Below are 25,340 nucleotides of genomic sequence, written 5' to 3' on the forward strand. Positions count from 1 at the left end.
TCTCAAACTCCTGACTTCATGATCCACCCACTGCGGCTTCCCAAGGTGCTGGGATTACAGGCATGAGCCACCATGCTTGGCCAAGTGTCAGCATTGTTTTTGGCTGCTGACCTGGGATACCAATTCTCATGCTAGAGTTTGGTTCAGTTGCATCTCAACTCTGGAAGAAAACATCAGAGGCTGCATTAAATAAGCATATTCTCTGGGCTCTTGTGTTCCACCCCAAGAGCGTCATGGTGAGGATCACGCTTAGTAGTAATAATAATTCTATGCTGAATGCCATGTACCATGGCTGCCATAACAATCAGTGACCTTGAAGGAGCAGTTAGGCCCTAAAGCCTATTGCCCAGAGTCCCTCCCAGCTTGCAGGAAGCTATCTCCAGAGCTGTGTGTCAGCAGCTACCTGCACCATGCCTCCCATTCCCCTAGTCATAGGCTTGCTGTGGGGCTGATGTTTAGCAACATCAAACATTTCTCCAGCGTCTGCTGCCTTCTCCACTTCCTTCTCCAAACTGCCACATGCTCGACACCCACCAAAGAAGCAAATGAATCACTTGGAGGTACTGATATGTCTAGAGAATGACTGATTAGGTAAATGCTAAATTTCTGGGCAAAGCCTGATTCTCACTGGGTTCTTGCTGACTTCAGGGAAAGTTCTACAAGGAAGTCAGAAACACTGGATACAGTGCCAAAAACGCAGGGTTTGCATGCCACTGGCTATTGCTAGAGAGCTTTCCAGGGAAGACTGTTGCCGTGACATCTTTAACCAGAAAGCATCATCACCATCCTGTTGCTCTAAGTAGACAGACTTTGGACATAAAGGGGAAAACTTCTTGTTCTTCACACGTTCCTCTCCCATTCCACTTTCTCAGACCCATTCAGTGGATATTTCTATGCCTACTGATTAGATGCTATGAGCTAACACAGTCTGCTCTACCTGCACAGAAGATAACTTGTCAAGTGGAACTCAGCCTTAATTCCAGGAACAGGGAAAAAAAACTGAAGGAAGACTGCAATGTGATCATCAAAAACTAGTACATGGCCGGGAGCGGTGGCTCATGCCTGTAATCCCAGCACTTCGGGAGGCCAAGGAGGGTGGATCACCTGAGGTCGGAGTTTGAGACCAGCCTGACCAACATGGAGAAATCCCGTCTCTATTAAAAATACAAAATTAGCTGGGCATGGTGGCGTATACCTGTAATCCCAGCTACTCGGGAGGCTGAGGCAGGAGAATCGCTTGAACCCAGGAGGTGGAGGTTGCAATGAGCTGAGATCGAGCCATTGCCCTCCAGCCTTGGCAACAAGAGTGAAACTCTGTCTCAAAAAAAAAACAAAAAACAAAAGACCTAGTACATGATTTGCCAATGGGCAGCTCTAACAACAGCTTTGTGGCATTTGAAAGAGACAATCTTCTAGCCTTGGTGATTGGTGAGTGAGAAAGGCACTCCCCATTTTCCAGCCATGATTGGTGCTGAAGGTGGTGACCAACTGTCTGTCCTCCTGGCCTGCCCATGACTAGGGTGCCACTCTAGAAAAAGACTACAGAAAACCTGATTTCTCCAGGTCCAATTCAGTCCCCAGTGATGAGATCACATCAAAACCTTCTCACTGGAGAAAGGCCTTCCCCAGTTACCTACTTAGAGTTGAATCTCGGTCAGAGGTAGGCCATATAAGGCAAATCCTGGTGGACCCCCGACCCTACCAAGACCTATCAGGAAGCTGGAGAAATTAGGGATGTCATTGGCACCTCCTGGTGGCCACATGGTGCCACCACCCGGCTGCTACAACAAAACCCCAGTGAACTAGGCTAATTGTCAACCGGCCTCATCACCTTCCCGTGCCAATCCCAAAGAACATTTCCTCCATGAGCTCCAACACACTGATTTTTGTCTTGATGGGAGAAATAGTATGAGCCTCTGCCACCCCCAGGAAGTTTGCAATCAGGATGGGGACACGGCTCTGACCTTGTGTCCATTCTTTGGCACCAGAGTTGCTGCCTGTCAGGCTGACTGGTCCCCCTTTGGTGATTCCTCTTCCACATTCCTCCCTATTAAGGTTGTTCTCTAACCAACAATTTATATTGGTTTCAAAAATGCAGGGAGAGGCGTTGGGAAGCACAGGTGTTATTATTCTGCTTATCTGCAAAGTGAGGACAAACCACTAATTTGATGTTTGTTCTTTACGAAAGAGGAAGTAGCTATCAATCAATTTCTTTCCCAGTTGGTTGGCTGGTTATTAAAGTGAAAGAAAACCTGCCAGAGGAAAATGATACACCCTGCCCTTTATCTCTCCCCAGTAAGACTATCTCATTGATGTTCTAAGAGAATTAAAGTGGCATGAATGTGTCCTGGATGGCGCATACACTGGCAGAATCTTGTTCAACAGCCATTAAAAGTACTGTAACCAGGAAATAAATGCAAAGGTAAAAAGTGCAAGAAGGGTGGCACCTCCCAGTGCTTTGGGAGGCCGAAGTAGGAAGACTACTTGAGGTTAGGAGTTCAAGACCAGCCTGGGCAACAGAGTGAAACCTTATCTCTAGAGAAGATAAAATAATTAGCTGGGTGTGGTGGCACACACCAGTGGTCCAAGCTTCTCGGGAGGCTGAGGTGGGAGGATACCTTGAGCCCAGGAGTTCGAGGCTGTAGTGAGCTAGAATCATGCCACTGCATTCCAATTTGAGAGACAGAGCAAGATCCTGTCTCTTAAAAGAAGAAAATGCAGGAAGGGCACGAGAAAACAGAACTCCAAGTTTGAGATAAGCCAAGCTTGTGGAGCACAGGGAGATTTCTGGAAAGGTGAGAATGAGGGGAGGCCACATTTTCAACAATGGGAGTAAAGGAAGAACGAACGAGCTTAGAAGAGCTATTGGGGAACAGGGGAAGGAGAAAAAGAAACAGATTACATTAAGTGAAAAATAATTTTCATGCCCCTACTCCGAGAAGTAAATTCATCCAAGTCTGAGCCAAAGAGAATGAATCAGAATTCTAAGGTTTCTGAGTTTGTCTTCTCAGAAAAATTCAGATTACCATGTATATTTGTACAAATTACCCTTGAGGACATTGACTGACACTTTGAGAGAACAGAAATGTGAATCTGTTAATAGGATAAAGAAACTGGTCTGTTTCCTGTGAGCTGATTGACAGAATAGGAGAGAAAGCTCAGCCCAAGTCAGCCCTATCAAGTAAGTGGAGTGATAGAAAAGGAACGACCAGCTTGGGTTTAAAAGCCATAACTCTAGGAAAAGATAAGAAATAGGCTTTGAGATTTTCTTATTGCTAAATGTATAATTATCAGCCTGGGCATGGAAACCCCTTAGAAATCATTAAATGAGCCATTAAGTTGAGTTCCTCTAATTTTATCCTTATTAAGCCATGATATTAATATTTCCACTAACAGTTACATGAATCTCAGTTTACATTTTAAAAGCTGTCAAAGAACATGAAACAGAGCAGGCAGGATCTGCACATTTTTTAGAAGTTTTAGAATCTTTCTGTTGTTTATACCAGTGGGTAAAGAAATTTCATCTTTTAATTATAAAAGACACAGGAAATCCGGTGAATTAGCCGTGGTTTTAAACAATTACCTCACTATGCTGTCAAAACACAGTCCTTTCAGCTACCCACAGGTCTGTTTTATTTTGTACTGTGGGGTTTCCCTGCACCCCCCACTCAGTTTCCCCCCTTGGGAAACCCTGACACAGCATCTAATATTTTGCCTCAGGGCACACCGACTTCTGCTGAGGGCCCAAGGGCAGCCTGTCTGAGGCCTGAAGCCACAGGACATCCATTAGGGAGAGCTGTTAAAATACCTCTGCTTTAGAGATGGCCAAACACTCCCAGGGAAAGGTGGAGGAGTGCTGATCTTTGGGGGCATCTGTAAAGTACATGAGGAAGTCAGAACTGAGGATGAAAAAGCTACAAACTAGAATCCCCCACAATCTCCCAATAGCAAAAGAAGTAAGACCGAACAATTCCCCAAAAGCTGTTCCATAAGAAGATAATAAGCCACTTCAAAGGACTGATTTTTAAATGATAATCTTTTTTTTTTTTGAGATGGAGTCTAGCTCTGTTGCCCAGGCTGGAGTGCAATGGTGCGATCTCGGCTCACTGCAACCTCTGCCTTCCAGGTTCAAGCAATTCACCTGCCTCAGCCTCCCGAGTAGCTGGGATTGCAGGTGCCCACCACCACGCCCGGCTAATTTTTTGTATCTTTAGTAGAGACGGGGTTTCACTATGTTGGCCAGGCTGGTCTCAAACTCCTGACCTCATGATCTGCCCACCTCAGCCTCCCAAAGTGCTGGGATTACAGGCGTGAGCCACTGTGCCTTGCCCAGTAATTTTTAAAACCAGCAAAAGTATAGAAATCAAAGAAAAAAAGACTTTTTGGATTTTAGGTGCTCCCTCTAATCTAGACACTATTCAAGATCACAGCCAAATGCAAGCCTAATGTTGCCTTAATTTCATCACCACTTCTCCACTGCTTCTGCCTCCACCAACCAGTGAACCCAGCTAGGAACAGGATGCCTCATGAATCTTCCTGCTGAATTCCATGTGAAGGACAGTGGAGAAAATGACACTCATCACTGGTAAACCAACAGCAGGACTTTTAGGAAGGACACCAAAGTGTTGTGGACTCAATATAAAATAAGGAGACTGATATGGAGTTGTGAACTGTGGAATCCGTGACACTAATGGACACAGCACCTGCTTACTCCTACTTCCTACCTGCCTTGCTCATCATAATTCTAGGCAAATTTTTCACATTCTTTGGTTTACATACGAGCAGAATCGGTGAACATGTAAATATGTATAGTAAGCAACTCTCGCCAAAATGAGAAGATTTCCATCTGTAGCTACATTAAGGGATGAATCTCTTGGTCCCCTGCCCCACTACACCTTCCAAAAAAATGCCAGATGTCTAAGGTCAGGACTTACTAACGAAAGGAGGCAGAAACTGACAGGCTAGAATAAAACCCTCTGTGAAAAATGACAACAGTGATCTGGTAGGACACTTCAATACTTTTCAGTTTTTCTTGGTTTTGCATTTCAAGGGCAAAAAATCAAATATGTGTCCTACTTTAGTAAATCACTTCATCTGTTTTGTAACGGAAAAGGGGTCTGAATCTAGAAAGTGAGTGAATTGTGCCCTCTAGTGGCTGAATGTTATACTGGAATGGTAGCTTTGTTGTCATAACCTTAGCCAATTGGTTCCCTCCTGAATTTCTTCATTCTTACAAATAGGAGGAGGATTGCTGAGTTTGGGAGCAAGGCATTAGGAATGCGGGCACTGTGTTCCTGCTTTATTATTAAGACCACCTTGCAACTGGCATCAGAAATTCACTTTGTCTTTTTCTCCATTCCTTGGCTAATTCAAATGACTAGATTTTGTGCGGGCTGTCACTGTCCTTCCTAAGGGAATGGTTTGCTTATAAAAGCTTCTGTTCCATAAGCAACTGTTTGCTAAGCCTAGTAAAACCAAGAATTGGGCTTCCAGATCATCTTATACTTAGGAAAGAGTTTTTTGTTTTTGTTTTTTGAGACAGAGTCTCACTCTGTTGCCCAGGCTGGAGGGCAGTGGCATGATCATGGTTCACTGTAGCCTCGACCTCCCTGGCTCAACCGATCCTCCTGCCTCAGCCTCTCAAGTAATAGGGACTGCAGGTGTGCACTCCCACCCATGGCTAATTTTTTGTTATTGTAGAGACAGGGTCTCGCTATGTTACCCAGGCTGGTCTTGAACTCCTGGGCTCAATGGATCTTCCCACCTCGGCCTCCCAAAGTGCTGGGATTGCAGGTGTGAGCTGCTGCACCCAGTATGGAGCACTGGATGATTCCATACAGTAGAGGAACTCATTAAAGGTTGGTGGAAGCTTCCCTTCCATGAGAAGGAGGGGGAAGCTTTGATTTTGAACAAGAAAGAGTGTCAGACTACCAGTGCTCCATCCCAGACCTCCTGAATTGGAGTCTCCAGGGTGGGGATGGACACTAACTCTGATGGACAATCACCCTTCCTTCCCCCTGAACTGAGAAGATCCACTCTGAATATAGAGCTAACCGGGCCTAAACGAGGAATCCATTTCCTTGGATGAAATAAAGTCTCTTTCAAGGATACTCCCCATGTCCTGCCCCACTTCCTAACCACTTAATTTGGAGTTATTTCTGGTTCATTTCTTTCCTTAGAAGTTCTATTCACTAAATCACAACTCGCAGACATTTCTTCTGGTCAGCTCCTGCGTGCAAGCTAGGCCATTCTTTTTTCCCCTGCAGGAGACAAGGCAGGTAGTATTCCTTTTTTCTTTTTTTTTTTTCTGAGACGGAGTCTTTCTCTGTTGCCCATGCTGGAGTGCAGTGGCACGATCTTGGCTCACTGCAACCTCCACCTCCTGGGTTCAAGCAGTTCTCCTGCCTCAGCCTCCCAAGGAGCTGGGGTTACAGGTGCATGCCACCAAGCCCGGCTAATTGTTTTGTATTTTTAGTAGAGATGGGGATTCACCATGTTGGCCAGGCTTGTTTCTAACTCCTGACATCAAGTAATCCACCCACCCCAGCCTCCCAAAGTGCTGGGATTACAGGCGTGAGCCACTGCACCCGGCCAAAGGTGGGTAGTATTCTTTAAGACTCCACCGTGATATGGGAGCACATCTCTGTTAGCCCAGATCAGACTCCTGGTCTGAGAACGTTCAGCTGAATAGGAGGAGTCCTGAAAATAGCTAATTAACCATCAGAGAAATCATGTTCCAACTGATACGCTTGTTCTTGGCAAGGACAGTCCTCCACAGCCAGTCTGATAATTGGATAAACAAGACCTCAGAGGCTCTCGGGGGCTGAAAGGAGAGATGAAAACGCACTTTATGTGGCTCTCTTTACTGTAATCACCAGTTAAAGGGATGGCAAGGAGCTTAACAAGCTCATTACAACCTCAGCGCCTGTGATCTCTGCACACACTCCCATGGCGGCCGCAGGATAGGACATCCTTGAAGGCCTTGCTGGGCCTTGGCCTCAGCCCATGCTGTTTTCATCCTGCCCCCACCAGAAAGCAGCTGGTGTCTCTAGTACCAGCTGTTAGGCCACATGGAAAATAAGCCAGGAGTTGGTACAAATGTGTTCCTAGGCAAACAACTAGCATTTTCTTAATCTGGACACAGAACAAGGAATGCAAAGCTTGGATTTGGATAATCCTTTTCATCAGCTCAGTTTTTCCAGCTGTTCTGCTCTGCTTTCAGAATTGCTGGCCTTCCGCTTGTGATTTCTCAGAGCCTCCTGCCTGGCTCTGGTCTCCTTAGTTCTATTCACTAAATCATAACTCGCAGACATTCCTTCTGGTCAGCTCCTGCAGGCACGCTAGGCCATTCTTCTCCCACCCCTGCCCAGGAGAGAAGGCGGGATGTATTCCTGAAGACTTCACTGTGACATGGGAGCACATCTCCATTAGGCCAGATCAGACTGGTCTGAGAACATTCAGCTGAATAGGAAGAGTCCTGAAAACAGCTAATGATCCATCAGATAAATCATGTTCCCACTGATATATGACCTGGCTCTAGCTCCATGCTTCTAACCCACAGAGATTGCACATGGCACTACAGAGGGCCCAAGCCCCTGGTTTGGGAGTCCCTGGTCATTCCTGGGATGAGCACTTCTGGCTCTAGAAGTTGATCTCTCTTGTCAGAGCAAGTGTTTATTTGATGAACACCAGACACTCATTGACCCATGGGGAGACTTCCGGGAGCCCTACCCAGTTCCACAGCTGTAGAACCCAGTTCTATCCAGCTGTAGAACTCATCTACAGCTGTTCATTAAAGAAATCTGAATAAGATAGAGGCATGGGGCAGCACTCATGCATTACCACAATTACTTTTGCGCCAACTTAATACAATAGAATGCAACTTGAGGGGTGCCCCACACAGGACACCTGAAGGGACAGGGCAGAGAAAAGAGGCAGTGTAGAGGTGGAAAGAAGGTGAGGCTAGGAGCTGGAAGGCAATGCCAGCCAATCCCAAGCCAACTTTACCTGAGGCTCTGTGGCAGCTGCTCCTTTAAGAGGGGTAAAGATAACTGGAGTTCAACTCAGGCAATGTTCAATTGAAATACTCATCAATACAAAAATCCTAAAATGTGTGACTCTGGCTGCCACTGGCACTCAAGGCCAGATGACATCTGCCATTAGAACCAGGTAATAGTTCCCTCCACCCAAGGGGGCGCAGCAGTTTATGTTAAGGGCACACTAATTTGAAATCCCAAATCCTGGCTTTGTCAGTGTAAGCATTTATTGTGTGGCTTGTTAGATGTATTGCCCACAGTTCCAGGTAGATCGACTTTTTATAAGTCAAGTCATATTTCAAAATCCTCAGGTGAATACTCTGTAAACAAAGAAATATTCCCGAATTTAACTGCTCCATAAATCTTCATTTTCATTTATTTCATTTCCTTAAGGGATACAGCTATGACCAGGATTATTGATTGGCATGGAAATGGCAACATCAACAGTGAAAGTTACCTGACAGACTCTTGGGATGAGACGAAATCTGGATTTTTTCAAATAAGAAACAGGAACTGCTGTTCCTGCCAAAATGATAATATCTTTTTTTTTGAGATGGAGTTTTTTGCTCTCTTGCCAGGTTGGAGTGCAATGGTGTGATCTTGGCAACCTCTGCCTCCTGGGTTCAAGCAATTCTCCTGCCTCAGACTCCTGAGTAGCTGGGAATTACAGGCACGTGCCACCACGCCTGGCGAATTTTTTTGTATTTTTAGTAGAGATGAGCGTTTACCATGTTGGCCACACTGGCCTCGAACTCTTGACCTCACTCAGGTGATTCACTTGTCTTGGCCTCCAAAAGTGCTAGGATTACAGGCATGAGCTACCGCACCCAGCCAAAAATGATAACACTCAAAGTGATAAGACTAATCCATACCTGTTATCGATACCACAGTGAATGAGTTTAGAGATCCTTGCTTGAAAAGGGGGGGCCCGTATAGAAAAGCCACAAAGTTCCAGGTTTTTTGAGGTATGGGGAGGTAGCAAGGAACAAAAAGAGAGGAAAATGGACAGAAATGCAAAGGCGAGGTCACCCGGAGCAAACTTAGTCAGCTTGCCAATTTCACCTGGGGTTCAGACCTCTCTTTCCATTTCCAATTTGTGGATGTGGGGAGGTGCAGGAAGGGGAATGCTCTTCTGGGACTGGGTAACTGTCAAGCCCAATCTAATTAAAACCAGTCTAAAGCATATGAGGACTGGAGAAGAAAAGTCAAAATTTAACACAAGAGATGTAGACAAGATGCTTCCTAAATTCTGTGAAGTTTTCATGGAGTAAGATTCTGAACCAAGTTCATTCTCTCGCTCTCTTTCCTTAAATAGACTATAACATATCATGGCCTGGGAGCCAAGCAGAGGGGCCACAACGAAACTGGAGAGACATCTCTGTGTCATTCCCCAGAGTAAAGAGCTAGTTTCTAACAGGGTGGGCTTGGCATTTCTAATGGGTGTCCTTGGCACTTCTACAGTGCCCAGTACAGCTCAAGAATATTCACTCTGTATTTGCGGGTCTGCCTCTGGCAGATGTGTGTTGACAAGCTCTCCTTCCAGACCCTATAGAATAGGTCAGCTGCCACCATATGTGACTCAGAAACCAAGGCAGCCCAACCTGTCAGGCCTTTAGTGTCCAGCTCCGTCCTCTCCAATATGGTCGACACATACAGCTACTTGACTTTAAATTAAAATTAATTAAAATTAAGTTTTCAGTTCCTCCATTGCACTGTCCACATTTCAAATGTTGAACAGCCACATGTGATTAGTGGCTATTGTACTGGTGGCACACATACAGAACATTTCTGTTACTGCTGTAAATACTATTGGAATGTGTACTACTATTATGTTATTGCTGTAAAGTCTTTTGGAAAGAGCTAGTCTTCAGCTGAAAACCTGTCTTTTTTACAACTAGCCCATGTTGGTCACATTGCTCTTTCTCTAGTATGTCCTTCTTCACAGAGGAAAACCCAGGTAATGACTAGCAGGATTTTTGTTTGTTTTTTTGTTTGAGACAGAGTCTCGCTCTGTTGCCCAGACTGGAGTGCAGTGGCATGATCTTGGCTCACCGCAACCTCTGCCTCTGGGTTCAAGCGATTCTCCTGTCTCAGCCTCCTGAGTAGCTGGGATTACAGGCACACACCACCATGCCCTGCTAATTTTTGTATTTTTAATAGAAACGGAATTTCACCATGTTGATCAGGCTGGTCTTGAATACCTGACTTCGTCATCCACCCGCCTTGGCCTCCCAAAGTGCTGGGATTACAGGCGTGAGCCACCGTGCCTGGCTAGGATTTTTCTTTTAATCTCTGGGAAGCATATGTCCACTATAATCCTAAACTATAATTACATCTGAAGTAATACTTTCTTGTTAAAGAGAATTAAGTAAACTATGTTTAGAAAGAGATTTGGCCATCACCTATGGTTACATAAACCTCACAGTTCATTTCCCTAAAACTTAGGAAGCAGGAAGACAGGTTGAAGGATGATTATTCAAATAAAACTCAGAATGTGAGTTCAGTGGTTTTTTAAGAACCTGTGCTTCTTTTTTTCTTTTCTTTTCTTTTCTTTTTTTTTTAAATAAGAGTCTGGTTCTGTCTCCCAGGCTGGAGTGCAGTGCTGCGATCTTAGCTCACTGTAACATCTGCCTCCTGGGTTCAAGCAATTCTCTTGCCCTAGCCTTCTAAGTAGCTGGGATTACAGACAAGTGTCACCATGCAGAGCTAATTTTTATATATGTTGTAGAGACAGGGTTTTGCCATGTTGCCCAGGCTGGTCTCAAACTCCTGAGCTCAAGCAATCCTCCTGCCTCGGCCTCCCAAAGTGCTGGGACAATGAGCCAAAGTGCATGAGCCACTGCGCCCGGCCTGAACCTGTGTTTCTTACCTGTACACAGTATGAGGGACATATACTTCTCGTATTGGAAATTCCAAAATCTCTTTGTGTGGGCGTGTCCGGTTTTCGGGAAAGGGTCTCACGGGCAGCATTTCAGGAGTCAGACAGCAATTGATGATCTCTGGAGCTGTAGAAATCTCCAGTCTGAGCAAGCCTAAAAAGAGAAAATAGGAATGTTCTAGTAAAGAAACTGTCATGTTATAAGGGAATCAAGAAAGACTGTTGCACGGTGCTGCTTTCATGAAAATTAGAACAAACTACAGTACGATAAAACAGTTGTGGAGCTAATTTCCCACAGTTCGAGAAAAGCGCGTCATGAGAACTTTTGAGATTTAGCTCCTATAAAATAAAATATAAAGCCAGAAGTTGTAAAATAAGCAGGAATGGATTAGAGGATTTCCAAAGTTCCTCCCTGAACTACCACACTATAACTGTACATCGTTAAGTAACTTCCCTGCATTGCTAGCAGTGAAAATGGGTAGTTTTCAAACTGGCTTCCCTGGACCTGAGGATGCTACAGAAGTACCTCCGGGGTTGCTGAGCTGAGGATAAGGAGGGTGACTTTGACTTCTACCAAAGCATTTCACATTCACTTTTTAAATACTAAGTATAATATTTTATTTGACTAAACGGGCTCCTCTGTTTAAACAATTATCGGCCAGGCGTGGTAGGTGGCTCACATCTGTAATCCTAGCACTTCGGGAGGCCAAGGTGGGTGGATCATGAGGTCAGGAGTTCAAGGCCAGCCTGGCTAAGATGGGGAAACCCTGTCTCTACTAAAAATACAAAAGTTAGCTGGGCAGGGTGGCAGGCGCCTCTAATCCCAGCTACTTGGGAGGCTGAGGCAGGAGAATCTCTTGAAGCCAGTGGGGAGGAGGTCGCAGTGAGCCAAGATCATGGCACTGCATTCCAGCCTGGGCAACAGAGTGAGACTCCGTCTAAAAAAAATAATAATAAAATAAAAAATTCTCATTATCTGAGAAACCAGATCTAAAGCACAGGGTTTGTTTATGAAATCAATCCTTTAAGAAAATTAAAAAACATTAATAGGTTTGCCAAAAACATAGAGCAATTCGTAGTCTCAACTCCTAACACAAAATCTCAAATTTCACTTGGCAAAGATGATTTTATAAATTCTAGCATTAGACAAAGAATATGTCTAATGATAAGCAGTTTTGGCACAGCTAAAGAGGATAAGACAGGTCATTCACACCTGGAATTGACTTGACTCGTCTCTGTAAGGATGAAGATCTTTTGTAGTCAGCTAAAAACTTGAATAAGTCTTCATCACTAAGGCGATCTCCTTCCTGCCAACAGAAAAGTCAGAGTTAGTGTAGATGCACCTTTGACGCTTGGGTTGGGGACCAACGATTTCTGGGAAGATTTTTACCTTTAAGTTTTTTCTCATAAGTCTTTTATAGAAATTAGGATTATAGGCAGCTCTGAAATCATTTAGTTCTACCTCTTGTTAAATCCTTCTCAGTCACTGACGACTCACTGTGCCTCAGCCTCTCATGAGTCCTTCTGGGGATGGGGCTTCTGCTGCATTCTAAGAAAGCCTGTCTGATCATTAGAAATCCAGGCCAAAAGCTTCTCCTTCTAAAACTCCCACCCTCTGATGCCAGTTTTACCTCCTGGAACAATACAGAGTAAGTTTACTTTCTTCTTCAAAGGTTTGAAAGTGGAGAAAGTATCTTTCCTTCTCATTTTCTTCACATCTGTCTCGAACAAGAAGGTTAAGCAAAAACGCTACCCACCCTCACATATGCCCAAGATGGGTCAGGCACTCTGCCAAGGGACACACATGCATGATCTCCAATCCTAACAACAACCCAGTGAGGTAGGTAGGTAGATAACGTCTTATTCCCAATGAGAACATCCAGACTTAGTTAAGTACCTTGTCCTCCAAGGTCGCATGATTGGGAAGGAATGTAGCCTGAATAGAAACCTTTTCAGACCCTTACTATTTCTATTATGTGGCATGGTGCACAGACTCCCTCAGCATCCCTTTTGCATTTCAGTTTGTTAATGTAACCCTTTTAAATGCTCCATGAAGACTGTGTAGCTATGGAAAACTTTCCAAAACAGAGTCAGACCAAGTGAGTTTATTTTAAGTGTGGAGAAATATAACTAACATAAAATTACCATCCTACCTCTTTTTTTTTTTTTTTCCTGAGGGGGAGGCTCACTCTGTCACCCAGGCTGGAGTGCAGCGGTGCAATCTCAGCTCACTGCAACTTCCACCTTCCAGGTTCAAGCGATTCTCCAGCCTCAGCCTTCCAAGTAACTGGGAATAAGGCGTGCGCCACCACACCTGGCTAATTTAAATATTTTTAGTAGAGACGGGGTTTCACCATGTTGGCCAGGCTGGTCTTGAACTCCTGACCTAAAGTAATCCACCCGCCTTGGCCTCCCAAAGTGCTGGGATTACAGGCGTGAGCCACCATGCCCAGCCCATCATACCTATTTCTAAGTGCACAATTCAGTAGTGTTAAGAACATTCGCATTGTTGTGCAATCAAACTCCAGAATGCTTTTATCTTGCAAACAAAACTTCTGAAACTATACCCTTTGACCAATGACTCCCCAATTCCTTTATCCCTAGACCCTGAAAACCATCATTCTACTTTCTGTCTCTATACATTTGACAAGTCTTATAAGTTTTGTATGTTTTTAATAGTCTTGATGTTTACTGAGCTAACAAAGAGTACCATCTGGAATGGTTACCCTCTCTGAGCAAGCAGAACCCCTGGAAACGTGCACATCCAGCAGTAGTGAAAGTGGAAACCCTAACATCCATAGGGAAGGAGATGTCCCAGTCAGACTGTTGTCATAGCTGAATGAATGGATTGGTCAAGATGGTTCAAATAGGAAAGTTTGTATCAGTAGGAACGAAATCTAATCCTTCTCTCAATTAAAATAGCTAACATTCATTGAGGACTTACTGTATTCCAGGCACTCTAAGATGAACTTTACAGGTCTCATGTCACCTGATCTTCCCACTGGCCACATAGAGTTAAGTACTATTGCTCCCATTTTGCGGCTAATGAAACAGGCTGTGTGAATGCTGTGGGTTGAATGTCCCTTTCAAAACTGATGGTGAAGCTTGGTCCCCATGGTGGCAGTGTTGGGAAACGGAGCCTTGAAGACGTGATTGAATCATGAGGACTCTGCCCTCACGAATGGATTGATCCATTCACAGATTAATGGATTAGCAGGTTGTCACGGGAGGGGAGCTGGCGGCTTTATAGGAAGAGGAAGAGAGACCTGAGCTAGCATGCTCAGCTCCTTGCCATGCTCCACCTCAGGACTCTGCAGAGAGGCCCCACCAGCAAGAAAGCCCTCACCAAATGTGGGCCCTCAACTTTGGATTTTTCAGCTTTCATAACTGTAAGAAACAAATTCCTTTTCTTTATAAATTACCCAGTTTCAGGTACTCTATCATAAGCAATAGAAAACGACCTGACAGTGAGGTAAACTAATTTGCTCTCTTGATCACTACATATACTCCTCCTGCGGGTTCCAGTGCCCATGCCGGCATGGGGAAAAACAGAGACACACTGTCATGTGAAGAGATACCTGCTTGAAAAAGCTGTTAACGCTCAGGGTGGAGGTTTTGAAGTTGGATCCAACCCCATTTTCCTCCAAGGAGAGGGCTCTTTCAGAAAGCCGTCTAGATTGCGCCAAAGTCCTCCGTTCACCCGCCGAGCTTCTCCCTTTAAGAAAAACAATTGTCATTCCAAAGTATGCCTTTCTGTTCAAACACACAGCAGTTATTAACTTTAAGATATATATGTTTCAAGTCACTGATCAGGAACACTGAATATGGCCCTCCTTGTTTTGAATGGAAATGTCCTTCCATTGGCCCCTACCTTTCTTAGTCCTCCTGTTGGCGTCCTTAATCCTCCTCCAGCCAGAGGAGAGAGGCCAGGAGCAGCCATGGGCCCCTCCCACATGAAGTTAGGGTAGACCAGATGCCACCCCTGCAAGAGTCCAGAGCTATAGCCAGAACAGGGTCTCCTGATAAGCTTTATTTAGTCAGCACACTGTTTGCTTTTCTTTTATTTTTATATTTGCATTCCACTGGGAGAGGCATGTACTCAAATGCCCCTGAAGGCATTTAGGATTGTGACCCAAACATGCTGGGGTCAGCCTGTGTACATTCTGAATCTCAGTGTTCCTCTGCTCTCATTGTGTGGACCAGGCAGCAAGACTCAGTTTCTGCCTTGGCTGATCTGTCAAATGGGAATTAGAACCCCAAACCACACTCAGACTTGGGCTGGGTCCCTGATACTTTGCCCAGTTGTTTCTTATCCCCTTTGGGGATTTGGGTGGAAATCTTGTTGCTTTTATATTGTAAAAACTCAGGGGTTCTGTTGTTAATAACATACTCGGGTTCTGTTGTAAATAATCAAATTGCTTAGAACTCTAATAGTTCCAACTCCTGTCTTTGAATATCTTCTTATTCTTACTTTTTACCATGATGCTGGATTAGAATTTCTTTTTTTTTTTTTTTTTTTTGAGACAGAGTTTCGCTCTTGTTACCCAGGCTGGAGTGCAATGGCGCGATCTCGGCTCACCGCAACCTCCCCGTCCTGGGTTCAGGCAATTCTCCTGCCTCAGCCTCCCGAGTAGCTGGATTACAGGCACGCGCCACCATGCCCAGCTAATTTTTTTTTGTATTAGTAGAGACGGGGTTTCACCGTGTTGACCAGGATGGTCTCGATCTCCTGACCTCGTGATCCACCCGCCTCGGCCTCCCAAAGTGCTGGGATTACAGGCGTGAGCCACCGCGCCCGGCCCTAGAATTTCTTGCTACCTCTACCACCTAAGCCTGCCATACCGCCTCAGTGTAATACACGACCATAACTCTTATCAGTAAGTTACCTGGGTCTACATAGATGTTGGCATTAAAGAAAGCTGTGGCAGGAAGATCAGGATGCGATAAAGTGAGGTTTGTTATCGACGAATCAGAAATAACCCAGGAGTTCCAACTGGTGATTATGCACCAGTAACTCCAAAATAGCAGCAGCAATCACAAAATGCCCTTTCTCCACTTCCCTGCTCAAGGTAACATTTCAGAAGTGGCTTAAGTCTTAGCTTAAGAAATGCATGAAAAAATGTGAACGCAGACGTACACTTAAATATTTGGCGGATACAAAAGCATTTAGGGAAACAGAAACCCCACCACAGGTGCTGTAGGTGGGTCGACTTGAAATCTTGAGACCCTTTTGAAAAATTCTACAACCAAGCAGTGTAGGAACGAATGATTCAGATCAAGGGTGAGATGATGAAAAAGAAATATGCTAAATAAACTAAAACAGTAACTAGATATTCTTTGGGTGCCTACTTTTTCATTGCACTTGGCAAAGTAAACTTTAAAGGACTGGAAATTTTGCTGAGAAACCTGAGTTTTGCTTTTTGAAGGCTTTGTAACAGAGGCCTTTTTTTTTTTTTTTTTTAGGTTTAGGTTTAGGAGTCGACCAGGGTGTCTCTGTTTAACACACTATAGATGGTTATTACATTTTCTTGTTATTTTTAAAGTTTTACTTTTGAGAGGGTGTGGCTACCAAAAATTCACTTTTTAAAGTGTCAAACCATCTAGAAAATCTTACTATAAGAATATACTTAATCTTTACCAACGTTCATAATTTCTTTTGGAGATCACTGTCCAATCAAATATATGTAATCCAAGGCCGGGCGCGGTGGCTCACGCCTGTAATCCCAGCACTTTGGGAGGCCGAGGCAGGTGGATCACGAGGTCAAGAGATCGAGACCATCCTGGTCAACATGGTGAAACCCCGTCTCTACTAAAAATACAAAAAATTAGCTGGGCATGGTGGCGCGTGCCTGTAATCCCAGCTATTCAGGAGGCTGAGGCAGGAGAATTGCCTGAACCCAGGAGGCGGAGGTTGCGGTAAGCAGAGATCGCGCCATTGCACTCCAGCCTGGGTAACAAGAGCTAAACTCCATCTCAAAAAAAAAAAAAAAAAATATATATATATATATATATGTAATCCAGTTATAATAGTGTTTCATTCTATTTATCTCCTTCTTCCTTCCCACTCCCTACACCTCACTGTGCCCCCAACCCCCACTAGTAAGCAGTGGACCTGAGCAGTGGCACACTGGGGAGCCCTCCCTTTCCCACTGCAGGTGAAAATCTTACCAATCACAGGGTCCACATCGGTTACCTCCCTCTCAAGGGTGGAGACGTTAAGGAAGCTGGATAAGCTTATGGGTGCCCAGGCAAAGGGCATCCTGTATTTCCCCAAACGCTGGCAGAAAGATTCAGCTTGGAGTTTTAGTTTTTCAATCTTTTCTTTACTCTGCAGGAAAATGGAAAGAAACAAGCTGAAACAAGCATCAGCACCAAGGCAACTGCCTCTGACCTGAATGCGACAGCCATCTCTAAAATCCAACCCCACTGATTAAAAAGAGTCAATACCTATCTTCCCATTAAAAAATAAAAACAGTGAATAGGCAGAAAAATTACGCACTCAGGCCAGAAGTTTAACTGATAAGGAAATAAAGATAAAAAAAAATGAGGAGTTTACAAAAAGGCTACATTTAATTAGTAAACTACACTTTTAGCTAAAAAAAAAAGGGGAGGGGGAAATCATTACAGCAGATTATCAATTCTTTTGGTGGCTAGCTATATGACTTGGATTTGCATAAGAGAATCTTGAAATCAAAAGTTTCGTATATCATCTATCAAGCTCCCAAGTGAACCTGTTTCTCCAAAAGTTGCCTTGGAAAACTGCAAAAAATTCCAAAAAGTTTCCTACAACTTCTTAGGAAGTTTACACTTCCAAGGTGTGCTTTCTGAGTTCAGAATAAAAGATAGATTTTAAAAATCAAATGCCTTGAGTTCAATAAATCTTACTTGACATTTATGAGTCTGTAGTGCAATACTGATTAGGTAAATTTTATTCCAGAAAGGCCATTATTTATTTATTTTTTTTTGAGATGAAGTCTCACTCTGTTGCCCAGGCTGAAGTATAGCAGCACAATCTTGGCTCATGGCCACCTCTGCCTCCTGGGTTCAAGCAATTCTCCTGCCTTGGCCTCCCGAGTAGCTGGGATTACAGGTGCGTGCCACCACTCCTGGCTAATTTGTTGTATTTGTAGTAGAGATGGAGTCTGACCGTGTTAGCCAGGATGGTCTTGATCTCCTGACCTCGTGATCCACTTGTCTTGGCCTCCCAAAGTGCTGGGATTACAGGCATGAGCCACTGCGCCCTGCTAAGGCCATGTTTTAAAAATCACACTGGGAATCTTTGCAAATTGCTGCTGAGAAAAATATCCTTTTCATAGACTCAACATCTATGCTGTGTTAATGAATTTATAATGCATGGTAGTGACAGCCAATTCCCAATTGTTTGCATACCTGAAAGGGCAGTGGCCCATGCTGTTGAGGAATGCCAGGAGAGCTCTGGGACTGTTCAGTTTTGGGGTCTCCGTGGACCTCCCAACCAGCTGAGTCAGAGCCTCAGAACCAAGATAACAGGGGGTGGCTTTGCCCCAGACAAGTTATGCAGTCAGACCCTTGTGTATGTCAACATTAGAAAATTCAAGGATTTATTTCTTTAAAAAGTCATCATCAGACCAGGCATGGTGGCTCACGTCTGTAATCCCAACACTTAGGGAAGCTGAGGCAGGAGAATCACTTGAGACCAGGAGTTTGAGACCAGCCTGAGCAACACAGTGAGGCCCCATCTCTGCAAAAAATAAAAAAACTAGCCAAGCATGGTGGCATGTGCCTGTAGTATAGCTACTCAAGAGGCTGAGGGGGAGGATCACTAGAGCCCAGGAGTTCAAGGTTGTAGTGAGCCGTGATCGCACTACTGCACTCCAGCCTGGGAGATAAAGTAAACAAACAAACAAAAAACAAGAAAACAAACAAAAAGTCAACACCAGTGACCAGTTTCCTTTTCTTCTTTCATTTAATTACAATGTAGCAGTGTCTCATGAAGGAACCCATTAGGGACTAAAGCCCATTAACTATGTTTTGTAACACTTCTGAAATATCTGCTTCTTCTAAGATGTCTCCATTTAGCAATACTCAAATTACCATACCTTTCCCCCATCACTTTCTTTGATAACCATGTAGGGCTCTGCACAGTCTCCAATCTCTCCCTGCTGTAGGACTTTTTCAATCTACCAAGAAAAATAATATTAAAATAAGGCACATAAATTACATCCATATAAAGGGATCTATGCAACCATCAAAATTACTTTTGATGACATAGGAAGATATCTGTGACACACGTTTTTTGATTAAAAAGTTTACATAAAGAATACCATACAATTTTATTTAAAAAAATCATAAAGGCATATTAAAAGGGTGACAGTAGATACACAGCAAAGGCAGCAAGTATTAAAAGTAGTGATCTTTGCATGGTGGGATTATGTGTGATTTTTATTTTCTTCCCATTGCTTATGCATATTTTCTGTTTTAAACAATAAACATGTATTATGTATATAATAAAAAAGGCAATAAAAGTTATTTTATAAAACAAAACCCAGGAGACATATGTAGGAAGTGGAAAGCTCATTTTCTTTATTATTGCTTACAATGTAAAAAAGAGATATGGTCTCTGTGAAAGTCGGGTTGGGGACTAAAACCTTCCAAAAAATGAATGACTGAACTGAATAAATTATCTGTAATTGCTGCCCTTGTATTTCCTATTAGGGCTAATTCTCTGGATTTAACAGACTTGGAAAGAAACTCAAAAGCATTGAGATGTGCAGCTTCTTGGTTTGCTAACTCTGGTAATAGAAATGAATGCTGGTAATAAGAATAAATGAAGTATCTTCTGTCTTGCTTCAGGTAAAGTGACTGGCTGGTCAGTTGTCATAAATTTGGGCACCATGTTTAGGAGAAAGACAAGGAGAAATTTGAAATTTCCTAACCCGCTGCTCAAAGAAAATTTAACTTAAGATGTTGAAGAGTAAAACCAGTGCATTTAGTCCGATTAGTTGAGATCCTTGAAGAAGGAATTTGGGTCAACATAGTCCAAAAGGGATATATGTGAGTTAGGTACAAAGTATTTAACCAAGAATATCCCATGATGAAGGGGAATTTATAGGGTTTCAAAGGAAGTGGCATGGGGCTACTCAATGGATATCTGTTTCAGGGAGGACTCCAAGCAGAAAGTCTCTCTTCTTACAAAAGAAGTTCAAAACCCCCTCCCACTGCCAAATCATGAAGAGAAGGCAAATCCCACTGAGAGATGCACCACACTGAAAACATAGGCACATAACACTTGAGCTAGAAACTGAGGGGTAATCAGCAATCATTCACTCATTGTTGAGTACCTTCTATACGGTAGCAGCTGGGGCGATAAGGTGGCTATAAACACTGCCCCTATTCTCCTGAAGCTCATAGTCAGGAGCTTACAGAACAAATTGGAAGCTAATTTTTCTATGACGTGAATGGATTAAAAATGTGGTCTTTAGGATAAATTTTGAACAGAGATTAAGAACTTCTTAGAAGCAAGGCAGGAAAATGCCACAGTTTAAATGCACTAGTAGTGTGTATCATAGAACACACAGGAAGCAGGAGAAGTTAGATTTGACCAGACCAGCAGATACTACTCCCCTAGCTGCAGTGGGCAAGGGGAACTCCAGGTATGAGAAGGAGCTGCAGGCTGACATGAGAACCTACTGTTTGGTCCTTCATGATGTACGCGAAAGCGTGTAATGAAATGCATGACTCCTCATAACCATGGAAAGTAGGGCAAAGAAGCCTATCAGAATAACCAAAAACTTTTCTTCAGGGAAGAGGCTACTTTCTGCTGTATTCGGAAGGGGTAGGGTTAACACTTGGCATACCTATTTTTAAACAATTTTTGAAAAGTTTCCAATTCACTCCCATTTTCACTCTTCTTTCCTTGATTGTAAAACAAATCCTTTTTAATTTCACAAAATCTTGAACTAAACCTTTAAGCTGAAATAATCCCTTAAAGTAATATTATATGCAACACCTGAACTAGGTGATGCTACCTAAAATACAGTAAAGACCCTGATGTTTGGCTTGGGAATATAAACGAAAAAGAAAGAAGCCCCTCTCATCAAGTAATGTTTGCCTGGATGTGCTAAATAGTATAACACCATTTACTATGTACTTAAAGAAAAAGAAGCGACAGAGATGGCATTGCGGTAAAGGAAAACAAACAGAGAGCAAACCAGGGACCGTCTTGCTGAGCAGACTTCAATTTCTTAAGTCTATCCGAACACTTTAGTATGTTTGTTACGTCAAATGAACACATTTATACATTTGAAAATTTTGGAACATATTTAGTAAGTGATAGTAACCAATGGGTAACCACTGTTATTTGGCAGAATATGATGGATTAATCAAGAGGAAGTCATCAACTAGGAAGCAGGGTTTGAGATAAAATTTGGCTCTATAGAACCAGTGTTGGCTTCTTCAGTTTCCTAGGCTGACAGAGAATTGTGAACTTACCTACAGGGCTACCATAGTGGGCTTTAAGCTAATTTTCCTGTATGTCTAAATAACATTGCAACAAAAAGGAGACAGATTAAAGTTTGACAACAGTAGGAGTGTCTTTTCAGCAATATAATTTTAACTATACATTCTATGAACTTAAATAAGTTCCTCTCAAGCTACAGTAACCTCACATAATCTTTGTTAAATGGTGTCAAAGCAGCTAGAATGAAAAGACATTTGCCATCTGTGAAGTGACTGCTAAGTTACCTGAATTATTTGGCATCCATACACTACTACCACGAGAACATGGGGAGGTCACTGAGACTACAGACATAAAATGCTATACCAACGTGACAATGTTCCAGACCTAGGAGGCTGGGTGCCCATGAAATCAGATCCTTGTGATGTTTTGTTTTGTTTTACAATTTTGGCATAAAGAGTCAATAAGACGGCCAGGTGCAGTGGCTCACGCCTGTAATCCCACCACTTTGGGAGGCCAAGGAAGGCAAATCACCTGAGGTCAGGAGTTCAAGACCAGCCTGACCAACATGGTGAAACCCCATCTCTACTAAAAATACAGAAAGTAGCCTTGTGTTGGGTAGTGCATGCCTGTAGTCCCAGATACTTGGGAGCATGAGGCAGGAGAATCATTTGAACCCGGGAGGTGGAGGTTGCAATGAGCCGAGATGGTGCCACTGTACTCCAGCCTGGGTGTCGAGAGTGAAACTCCATCTCAAAAAAAAAAAAAAAGAGTCAACAAGACCAATTATCTGGCCTAAGGTAGGTAAAATACCTGATGTTTGTTAACTTCTAACCAGTCATTTTGGTGTATAGAGAAAGAATCTGGTTTTCATTTTCTTTTCTTTTCTTTTTTTTTTTTTTAAAAGATGGGATTTCACCATGTTGGTCAGGCTGGTCTTGAACTCCCGACCTCAGGTGATCCACCCGCCTTGGCCTCCAAAGTGCTTGGATTACATGAGCCACCACGCCCGGCCAAGAATCTGGTTTTCTGACAACAGCAAAGAGTATAGTCTAGAATGAAAGGCTTTTCTACTTATAATTGCCCCATAGATTTCAACTCTCATTAGAGACAGTCTGTGACATGGTTTAAAAAAAAAAGGAGGGTGAAATTTGAAAACCATAGCTCACACTTCAAATTGTAAGAGCCTGGACTTGGGAACACTTAACTATGCATGTCTAGAGCAACGTAACATAGTTAGGAAACTCTAGCACAGAGATTTTGTTCCTTTCTCCACAGCAGCCTCTCTGTACCATGTCACCGAGGGAACTCTCCTTAGGAGGAAGGGTGCCCAGGTGTGCCAAGCTTCATTCTGTAGTCATGACTATCCACTGACATCGGTGCGATGACCTCCACTTCACAGATAAGGGAACTCGATCTCAAAAAGACCTGGACATTGTCAATGCCATTTAGTTACTAGGCTGTAAAGCCAGGACTCAAACTTAGGTTTGACTGTATGACAAACTGTATGACTCCAAAACCTAGTCTTTCTAGTATCTGAAACAGTTTACTCAGAAGGGAAAACAGGTAAGTTTAGAAGGAATCAAAACGAATCTCAGAGGATATGTGGACACGTTCTGAGGTTTTGTGTGCCTCAAACATGAGCTGGGAATAATGCAGCAATGAAAACATCAGATTGGACAACTCAGATTGTGCTGAACTACCTTGACTACCAGGTAGATGTCTGAGGACGGGTAGGTGACCGAGAAAACTGCAGATCTTGCCTGACTTGATGCGGCCACCGAAGGCGTGTGAGCTCGCAGAAATCCTTTGAACTGGTCAGAGTTCAGGTCACAGTGAAAATTTTCTGAGATCTGTAAATGAGCAGCAAAGTAAAATATAAGCTGACTTATATTTCATGACCTGTTGTATTCACAGTTTAAACAGGTTAAAAAGGAGTAAAAACACCACAGATAAATTTTGCTGAAGGAATACGTGTAATAATCATAGATGTGGTTTAGGAAAGTGGTTACCAGATATGTCTGATAAGTGTCTAGGTATTTTGGAGCCATTTGAGAGATGTTCCTGGAAACATTTAAATGTTTATTAACCCACCAGTATTTTCTGAGTATCAGTGATGTGCTAGTTACTTCACTACAGAAGAGCTGGACCTCTGCCCTCAATTAGTTCACAATCAAGAATGAGGGAAGGACCGGGTGTGGTGGTTCACACCTGTAATCCCAGCGCTTTGAGAGGCCAAGGTGGGCACATCACTTCAGCTCAGGAGTTTGAGGCCGAACTGGCCAACATGGTGAAATCCTGCCTCTATAAAAAATACAAAAACTAGCCAGCATGGTGACACGTGCCTGTGGTCCCCGCTACTTGGGAGGCTGAAGTGGGAGGATTGCTTAAACCTGGGAGGCGGAGGTTGCAGTAAGCCAAGATGCAAGAAGCCACAGTGCTTCTTTGTATCCATGTGGTGACTTGTATTTTGCTTTTACTGTAGTTAGTTACATGTTTGCCTTTTCCATCACTTTTATTTATTTATTTTTTTGAGCCAGGGTCTCACACTCTTGCCCAGGCTGGCATGCACTGGGGCAATTCCAGAGAGTGACAGGCCTTTTGCAGTTGGGTGACAAGGACAACTTTTCATGGAAGCAGTACTGGAGATGGATGGGCCTTAGAAGATTCTGATAGGCAAGGGTGGAGGGTGACGACGTACCATGGAGAGAGTACAGCACAGAGGCTTGAACGCTTGGGGGAAGCTTAGTTAACAGACAGTGGTCCAGCTTGACTCTGCATAGACTATGGATGGAAAGAAAGTAGAGGAATGCCATCACGAAAAAAGGCCAGCATGGAAGCTAGAGTTTGTTCTTAATATTGTAGGCAGTGAATCTTAGTGAAGATTCTGAGAAAGCACATGATGTGAACAGTGCTCCTGGCTCTCTTAGTGTAGTATTACTTAAGAGCCACATATGTTTGGCTTCTCCCCTTCATCACCAAGAGAATTTTAGTGGGGAGTGGTTGTCCAGGCAGAGACTACATTTACCAGCCTCCTTTGCAATGAGGGGTGATCATGTGACTGAATTCTCTCCAATGAATTGTGAGCAGAAGCAATGTGTCAAACTTCCAGGCCTCCTTCATCCTTCTTTTCTCTTCTTCAGGGGCAGCAATGGCAGTGACAAGAGTGATTTGGGAAGAGCACATATTGAAGATGGAGGAGCCACTGCCAGCCTGCGTTTCTGAATGACTGGGTGGAACAGAGCGGTCCCTCCTCCCGCCCTGGATGCTTAAAGAAACAAAGACAGCAAATTGTCGTTTATAAGCCAGTGGTTTTCAAAATGTGGTCCCCTGAACAGCAGTTTCAGCATCACCAGGGGATTGTTAGAAATGCAAATTCTTAGGTCCCACCTGGACATACTGCATCAGAAACTCTGTGGGTGGGCCCCAGCAAAGTGTGTTTTAGCAAGTCCTTCAGGGGATTCTGACGTATGCTCAAGTTTGAGAACTACTGCTTTAAACCACTGAATTTGGGGTTCTGCTTGTTTTCAGCAGTTAACCTATCCTAACTACACAAATCTCGGTGATCATTAATATTTATGCAGAAGATACATGTTTCCTTAAATACAGAATGATTATGGGTGAAGAAGGGCAGAAGTGTCCATCTTCTATTTTGGGATTTGCTATTGCTGTCCTCTTCTAGGAGTCAGAAAATGACTAAACATTAAACATGCACAGAGAAGTCTTGGTCACTGTTTTCATTAAAAACACATTACAGTTGGTGAGGTCTTTGCTCTGTGACAAATTGAGACCTTTACCATGTCTCAATGAGGATGGAGGAGGCCTGGAAGTTTGACACATTGCTTCTGCTCACAATTCACTGGAGAGAATTCAGTCACATGATCACCCCTCATTGCAAAGGAGGCTGATAAATGTAGTCTCTGCCTGGACAACCACTCCCCCCTAAAATTCTCTTGGTGATGAAGGGGAGAAGGTCTCTCAAATTGAGACC

At 43.5% G+C, this 25,340-nt stretch overlaps 1 protein-coding gene across 8 annotated transcripts in view; it reads right to left on the bottom strand.

The window, feature by feature from the left end:
* The window catches only part of DOCK8 (dedicator of cytokinesis 8), a 242,801-nt gene that overhangs the window by 113,411 nt on the left and 104,050 nt on the right, over positions 1-25,340 (bottom strand). For 7 of the 8 annotated variants that reach the window (XM_064361488.1, XM_064361493.1, XM_064361492.1 and 4 more), the window contains 6 exons: positions 23,053-23,202; positions 18,993-19,073; positions 17,083-17,242; positions 14,493-14,629; positions 12,128-12,221; positions 10,906-11,068 (listed from right to left, as the gene is read on the bottom strand). In XM_064361488.1, the coding sequence (XP_064217558.1) occupies positions 10,906-11,068; positions 12,128-12,221; positions 14,493-14,629; positions 17,083-17,242; positions 18,993-19,073; positions 23,053-23,202 (785 nt within the window). The remainder of the gene's footprint in view (positions 1-10,905; positions 11,069-12,127; positions 12,222-14,492; positions 14,630-17,082; positions 17,243-18,992; positions 19,074-23,052; positions 23,203-25,340) is intronic. The other variant, XM_064361489.1, reaches the window with a different exon arrangement.

This window comes from Aotus nancymaae, unplaced genomic scaffold (assembly GCF_030222135.1).
Source record: "Aotus nancymaae isolate 86718 unplaced genomic scaffold, 86718_ANA_hifiasm-v0.15.2.pri h1tg000041l, whole genome shotgun sequence".
Classification (NCBI taxonomy): Eukaryota; Metazoa; Chordata; class Mammalia; order Primates; family Aotidae; genus Aotus; species Aotus nancymaae.